The 8,296-nt window shown below is 35.0% G+C and overlaps 1 protein-coding gene across 1 annotated transcript in view; it reads right to left on the reverse strand.

Annotated features, from left to right (window-relative positions):
• The window catches only part of LOC7453671 (germin-like protein subfamily 1 member 16), a 79,732-nt gene extending 74,840 nt beyond the window's left edge, over positions 1-4,892 (reverse strand). The window contains exons 1-2 of the mRNA XM_002306173.4: positions 4,693-4,892; positions 3,567-4,594 (exon numbers count right to left, since the gene is read on the reverse strand). Coding sequence (XP_002306209.2) covers positions 4,041-4,594; positions 4,693-4,819 — 681 coding nt within the window. The 5' untranslated portion in view covers positions 4,820-4,892 and the 3' untranslated portion in view covers positions 3,567-4,040. The remainder of the gene's footprint in view (positions 1-3,566; positions 4,595-4,692) is intronic.
• Positions 4,893-8,296: the final 3,404 nt, after the last annotated feature.

The following is an 8,296-nucleotide window of genomic DNA, read 5'->3' on the forward strand; positions in this document are numbered from 1 at the left end:
TTTTGTACTTTTTTCTAGAAATTACAGCGTTATACAAGCATACAGTTTTATCTGATGAGCTTATGTACGACACTGGTAACCACTTGGCCTTGGTGCTATATGATTATAATGAGGTGGCTACAACTACTTGTATAGACATGGACGTGTCACTAGCCGCTTCCTTTATTGAGGGAGATGAGCTGAAAAAAAGGCTCTAATAATGAAGAGTTGAAGAAGATAGGCCGAAAAAACATAAGAAGACTTCAAGTATGGGCCGGTTAACAAGTTTTAACTCAAACATTAGGTCATCATTTACAAATTTCATTACCCCCATTATTGATCTGAGTTAGTTATATGATCTAGAATTGGAAAACAGGAAAACTCAAAGTGAAAAGTTAAGGCTCTAAACAAGCCGAGATAGGGGTTATTGATAATTTAGTTTCTGATAATGTAATTATGAATAGAAATGTTATTATTCGATATGGAAAGGAACTAGCTAGTGAAGACGAGGCAAGTAGTTCACACATTAGATTTTCTCCAAGGGTTGATGATCAAGCATGTGAGCCATCATTACATACTGACCCCATGGATGAAGCAATTACTTGCTGGGATATAGGAAAAGCTATCTTCCAAATTCATGATGGAAGCCAACTTATGACATCAACATTGCATGGATTTATCGAAAATGATCTGGAGGAGTGGATTAGTAGGAAGAAGCAGTGACTTACTTCTCTTGCTTCTTTTAAGGTGTGGTTTTTAATCCTTTCTATGGGTAGTATGATTATTTGGAATGCGTATGGTTTAGGGGGTAGAGATAAAAAAAAATGTGTGAGAAATCTTGTTAGAAAGCTTAGTCTGGATGTCTTAGGTGTGTTGGAAATGAAAGTGGAAAATATTAATGACTGTATTAGTAATTCAACTTGGGGTCGATATTCTAGAGATTGGTATGCAGTGCCTTCCTTGGGTCTTTCTAGGGGTATTTTATGCATATGGAATCCAGCTTTTTTTATGCTTCTAGTTGTTTAGTTGCTATGAATGAGCGTATTTTACATCTCGAGGGTGTGTTTTCTTGCTCAAATTTGGATTGCTTAGTGTCTTTTGTTTATGCTCCGAATGATGGGTTGCTGAAGAAAGAGTTATGGGACTATCTTGTCAATTTTAAAGACATTGTTGGCAAATCATAGTGTCTTACATGTGACTTCAATGAAACTATATTCCCCTCAGATAGAAAAGGTGGCTCTCGAATCTTATATTCCATGCCAAGCTTTAAGAATTGCATTGACTATTGCAAGCTTGTTGAATTGCCTTTAAACAGGAAGTTTACTTGGTCTAGAGGTAATACAGCAAACCGTATTGATAGAATATTTATGTTGATTGATTAGATTCAGCTTTTCCCATCTTTTACTCTATATGGGCTTCCAAAGTATTCTTTAGATCACAAACCGATTCATTTGTTATTAGACTCTGCGAACTGGGGTCCAAAGCCTTTCCGGTTCATGAATTATTGGTGGCTTTTATTTGATTTCAAGAAGGTGCTACAGGTCTTCTAGAATGCAACTTTGATTACTAACTTTGGTAAAAATAATGTGGCTTTGACATTGAGGTTATTGAAAGAGAGTTGCATGCAGTGAGGTAAAAATGTGGTGGGTAACACTAATAGTAAAATCAAAGCTCTAAAACTTGAAGTGGATTCCCTGGATTCCCAAAAAGAAAGCAGAGACTTATCAGTGGATGAATTAAATAGAAACAACACCATTGCCTTTAGTCTTAGAAATTTATACAGAGTGTAAGAGTTTGCCTGCCATCAGAAATCAAGAGTTTAGTTGTGTAAGTTTGGAGACAGAAATACTTATTTTTTTCATCTCTCTACCATGACAAGATAAAAAAAAGAACCAGATTTTCTCCTTAGATGTTGATGGAACGACTTTGACAAAACCTTTTGATGCGAAGAAAGTCGTGTTCAATTTCTTTAGTAAGCTCTATTCTCATGATGGTAAACCTAGAGCCTCTTGTTGTAATCTGGATTTTCTAAAGCTTTAGTCTTCCTCCTTGGCTGCTCTAGAAATTCCGTTCTCTAGAGATGAGATTAAAGCTGGTGGGGGTCAACGTGGTGTTGCCTAAATAGCTTCTCAGCCCTTTTTTTCTTAGTAGGATTCTTTGGTCAATGACAAGTTCCAAAAAAAAAGGCATGATTGATACTGTTTTTCTCAGTTTCATGGTCCATTTGGCTTCTCGTAATAATATGATCTTCAAGCAGAAGACCGCGGACTATGACACGATATTCTTCCTTATTATTATTAGACTCTGCTTGTGGCTGAAGGCTATAGATTCTTATTTTCCCTATTCAGCTTCAAATATATTAAAATCAGCGAATGGACTACTTATATAGACTAATCTCCAAAAACCTAGTTTGGTTGTCATGTGGTCTCCCCCTAAGGCTAATAGCTTCAAATAGAATGTGGATGGATCTTCACTAGGAAAGCCTGGTCTCTTAGATATAGGTGGTGTTTTGCGAAATCATTATGGAATTCTTCTTGGTATTTTCTTGTTGTCGGTTGGAATTTTAGAATCCAATGAAGTCGAGCCATGAGTTGTTATCAAAGCTATTGAGATCCTGTCAAAGCTGTTGAGATCTCAGCCTCTAACTTTCTCTTGCATCACAAACATATTACTATTGAATCTCACTATGTTAATGTCATTACTTGGATGAATCATCCAAAGAACAGACCTTGGCTACATTATAAGCTTTTCTCTTCAGCCAAGAGATTGGTTATATGCTTTGACTCAATCACTTTCACCCATTCTCGTCATGAGTCTAATCATATGACAGATCACCTGGCAAAAAGAAGGCGTGCGCAGAACAAGTGAATTTGTTGCTTGGATTTGAGTCCGCCAAATGTTTTTGGCCCTTCTTTTGTCTATTTATGTTTGCGGTTCCCAGTGGTGATGAGTTGTTTTTTCCAGGTTTTGAAAGTTTTGAATTCTATAGAGGCAATGGCTGGTTGTAGCAGGTGGTAAGGAGTGGTCTGGTTCTTCACCATACCATTCATTCTCTTCCATTTTATTCTTGGCATATCAGAGTTGGTCTAGGAGGAGCTAGTGTTTCATGATGTTAGTAGCTTGGTCTGAAGATCTCTTTTGATATGGAAAAGTCGATGATAGATGGAAAGATTTAGTAATAATTTAAATCAGAATCGAGATAGTTTTTTGGTTTTGTGGGAGTTTCCCTTGGATTTCTAGCTTAGTAGTTTAGCTTGGCAGTTTTGTTTGCGTGGAGGCAAAGCTGCATCCTGTGGTTGTTGCTCTGTTTTATGGTTTTCTTGGTCTTTTTCCTTTTTCGTTTGTTTAACTTGCTAAACTTGAGTGTTGTGCAGATTTGTATATTGTCCTTCCCGCCATCTTTAATTTGGCGTTTTAATGCAATACTTTAGTTATTAAAAAAAATTCATGATTTATGTAGCACGTCTTTGCCTTGCACACTCATCTTGTAGGAGGCCAACGATGAAAACGGTGAACATTCTTATTTCTCTCCATATAAATAAATTACATTCAGATTTTGAAGCTCAACTTTATGTCCTAAACTCTACCTTCATCATTCTTTGTTCGAGATCGAGGCTGGATTTCTTTTTAATTGGTGATGGTCTAGATTTTGACTCTTGCTTACTCGGGAAAAAAACTTTTGATACCTTTTTTTATTTTTTTTTGTAAGCCAAGGTACGTACGTAAATTAAAAAGCTCCGAGAGGAAAGAACCTCGGGAGAGAGAAAGTAAGTGACAACATACAATCAAACAAGACATAAACTTGGTACATGATGAAAAGAAGTTGACAGCTTGCCATCTTAAGTTAATCAAAATACAGAGCGGACGTGGATAATCCAAAAGGGAAACCTCAACTGAAGAGCATAAACCCTTCAGCAACATGACGCTTGACAGAGAAATTATTAGCTTAACAAAACAGGTGGAGAACGTGCAAAAAAACACAGACTCTAAAAGGGGAAGGCATAGAGCACTTCTTTATTATCGCATATCAACTATGCGAATATGGGAAATTTAGAAAGTATTTATGTAGGGTTCACCCATTCTTGACTCTGGAGATCCTCCACAAGTTTTTCATCCAAATGGAATGCTGTGGTGAGAACTTCAGGATAAAGAGGCCAACTGGCTCCAAAGATTGCATTTGCTACTGTGTTTACTCCTGGATTTTGGCTTGTTAATGCAGCAATAGCAACCGCAGGAGTCTTTCCAATATTCAATTGAAAGTGAATGAGGCCGAATGGGAAGACAAAGAGATCTCCTGGTTTTAGGATTTTGGTAAAGAGACGATGATCAGGATTTGAGGTTACAAAGCCAGCATAAAGAGTGCCTTCCAAAACCAGCAGAACCTCCGATCCTCTGGGGTGATAATGTGGAGGGTTTAGGCCACCGTTTGGCGCCAAGTCTATCCGTGCTAAAGATACGCCAAGAGTGTTAAGCCCAGGCATTAAATCGGCTGTAATGATATTAACACGTGCTCCAAGTTGATTTGATGTGTTTCCAGGAACATCAAGCCCCGAGTACGAGAAATCATCAGGAGTGGCGAGGCTTGGATTCTTACACAATTTTCCATTAACAAGAACTGCAGACACAAGCAAAATGTAATCAGTTGGAATGCGAATTCAAAATGAAATACATATAATAGTTTTTTATTTGGAAATATCACAATCTTGAATGTACCAGCAGAATTAGCATCATCTATAGCTACGCAGAAGTCTTGGAGGGGGCTGGGGTCATAGGCAGTGACAAATGAGGAAGCCAGAGCCAAGAGAATAAAAACTGCTATCAAATTAGCAACTTTCATCATGGTTCTGCTTTGGCTTGCTACCTTGAATTCTTTCCTTTTCTTTTTTCTTTCTTTGGTATTGTTTGTTGGGTAAGGCGTGAGAGCTTGCATGCAGAGCATGGGTATTTATAGGTTAAGAAACTCTATGAGATTGTTTAATTTCTTTTTCCAACAACAAGTAATTATTATTTTTTTTATCAAGCGAACATTGGACTTTGACGATTGTATATATGATGAAACTCTAACGTACCTTCACTAGTTAAATCTACATTTTTGGAGCAATATAATTAATTAATTAAATAACCAAGCAGAGACTAACAACAGTGACGATGACTAAATGAAGGCAAGATACTTTACGCCTCTTAATTGGCCAAAAAAGTGCTGTTTAATCGCGAGGATTAAGAAGGAATGTGATCTTAATTAGTTACTCAATCATCAAGAACTTCTAGATTTTTCAATTCTTCTACTCCTGAAGAGAACCTCTTCATTCTTTTTTGGAGGTTAATGGACTTCAATTGTTTTTTCTTTTTCATTTTTTCCAACTCAATATCAGGAGTGTATTCAAATTAACTTTTACCACTGACTGCAAGCATAAATATTTGTGTTTAATTATTTATTTTTTCTGACGAGAATGTTGAAAAATAGTTTTAATTATTGGCATAGTCATTGGAGGCCGGGTCTTCTCATTAATTGGTGCGGCTTCAGCATGACTTCATTTAATTTCAAATTTCTATTTTTAATTATAAAGCGTTTATTTCTTATAATCTCTTCAGCATGACTTTAGAAGATCATCCACATATAACAAAGCGTTTATTTCTCGTAATCTCTTCTTGGATTCAAACTAAGAAAGGGGTTATTATGGAAAGAGGCTAGACTCCTTTTATATATATACACAACTTATATAGGAATAGTTATCATATTTAGTATATTTCATTATTGTATTGTATACAACCCTAAAAATATAAATATAAAGAATAGTTGCAGCCATTAGCAATCATTGCAATTCATTCTTCTCTAGAAACTTCAACACATCCGACCTCTTCCAATCCTTTTACTCCCCTGTTTTTATATTGTTCTTCCTCCGGAAAACTCTCCTTCTCCTCTGTCAATGAATAATCAGGAACTTTAACGGGTTGCTGCTGTAACACCAATCACTCACTCTTCTTCTTCTCTTATGCTGCCACCAATGTTAGCTGCTGCTAGGGGTGATCATTTTCGGTTCGGTTTGGTTTTTATAAAAAAAAAATAAGCAAACCGAAATTTTTTTTAAAAACACTGAAACCGAACCGAAACCGGTTCAAACTGATCAATTCAACCCAAAAGCTTAAGTTGTTAGGTGAGGTCCCAAGATATGATTTATATTATTCTCTAACACACCCCCTCAAGTGAAAGCCCTTTGAGCTTGAAACTTGCATAAGTCTACATTACCTTATGCTTAATTTTTATCAAATAAATGAGGATGGTGAGATTCGAACTCGTGACCGCTTGGTCATCAAGGCTCTGATACCATGTCAAAAAATCAATTCAATCTAAAAGCTTAAGCTGTTAGGTAAGGTTTCAGGATATGATTTATATTATTCTCTAACAATATTTTTCTTTAACATAATTTTTCTATTTTTTATATTATTTTCTAATTAATGGACTTGAGTTGTTTTTTCTTTGTTATTTTTTCAACTCAATATCAGGAGTATATTGAAATTAACTTGAGCATTAGCGATGACTAAACCTCCCCTTTTTTAATACCAAAAGTACTATTTCATAAATAATAATTTTCTTTTTCATTAGTATTATATAATTTTTTTTATTATAATCAAGGAATATATTAAAATAGCTATTTAATGACCAAAACAACGAGAAGTTATTTTTTATGTTTAAGATTTGTATATATCTTTTTTTAATATATTTTTTTCATAAGTATTATCATTTAATGCAGCTAATCAATTTATATATATATGTTTAAGATTTATCATAAACAATAAAAAAAACATTACCTCTCTTAATACAATTCAACGAAAGTTTTAATAAAACATGCTTAACGTTTATTATCACAATGATTGGAGGCTTCAGCATGACTTCATTTAATTTTTACTTGCAACTCTCCTGTTGTTTTCATGGGCACTCACGTTGACTAAATTTGAAGGACACGTTTCGTATAATCACGGGGCCGGATCGTCAACATTGATCAACTCGTGCCCATTACCAAGTGTTTGTTGTTTCAATACACAATGTTTTTTTTTTTTTAATAAAACAATATTATTTGAACTTGAATTATTGAGTTACGTAGTCTCATGATCGTTCATTGTTGAGGATTCTAGAAAACAATACTTTTTCTTTAGGAGACTAAAAGATCATCCACATATAACAAAACAAAACGTTTATTTTCCATAATCTCTCTTCTTGGATTCAAACTCTAATTCAAACTAAGAAAGGGGTAAATGATTTCAACTGTTCGATCGATAGATGGTTTTTGTATTTTCCCCCCCTAACCTCATATAAGGGACAGATATCAATGATTAATGCAGAGATTTTAAGAAAAATAGGCAAAATCATCCTACCAAACTATATATGATTGAACACTGTGACTTTTATTTTCAAGCCAAAAAAATAGAGATGCATGGGTTTCATGATGAAAAGTTAGACTTTTTTGGAGTGCGAGGGATAGGATTAATCTTGCCTAATCAGCCTGCAGAACTTGATGTATTTTCAGATAATTGACATCTTTTTTCCTCATACTAATTAGTTTTATTAAGCCAGGGCACCATAGCAAGCAAACTAGGGGATAGGGATGAAACAAGTGCGAGTACAAGATAACGTACGACCAAGAAATTGTGGGTATAAATTATTAAATAAAAATGAAAGCATCCCAGCTGTTTTTTTTTTATAATAAGCAACCTATCTGCTGTACGTATTTTCAAGTGGTATAGATATATATTTATGTAAAATAGTTGAAAATATATCAAATCTGATATACCTAGAGGTTTCAACAAGATGAAGGCATGCATCAGGATTGAGAACTGAAAAATGTACTAAAGTTTTCTTTCAATTTAAGTGATTTCGTTTAACTTGATCACTGCAGTAACCTAAGAATATATTCTTCTAGCTGAAATCTTATTTGATATAATATTTTGCTAATTATGAAAGGAGATCCATCAAGGACTATATCAAACATAAAAGAAAAATTAAAACTACATAATTAGCAACATTCGATATAGCCATTTATGCATACTGTGTTCGCGGATGAATTACATCATGGAGTTGAAGAATGAAGAGTACAAGATGAAGACGCGCACGATGGAATTGAAAACTCTAGAAGTTCTTATAGTTAGGCAATTATGATCGATTATACGTTTCTTCTCTATCCACCTCTGGCCAATAGAGAGACATTAAAGCACTTGTTGAACTCTTTTTTGCCTCAACTTAGTCATCATCAGGCTCCCGGGTTCTCACCATTGCTTGTAATGAGTGTGTTCTCTGTTTGGGCCAAAATGTAAATTTAAC

The sequence above is a fragment of the Populus trichocarpa genome, chromosome 4 (assembly GCF_000002775.5).
Source record: "Populus trichocarpa isolate Nisqually-1 chromosome 4, P.trichocarpa_v4.1, whole genome shotgun sequence".
In the NCBI taxonomy this organism is placed as follows: domain Eukaryota; kingdom Viridiplantae; phylum Streptophyta; class Magnoliopsida; order Malpighiales; family Salicaceae; genus Populus; species Populus trichocarpa.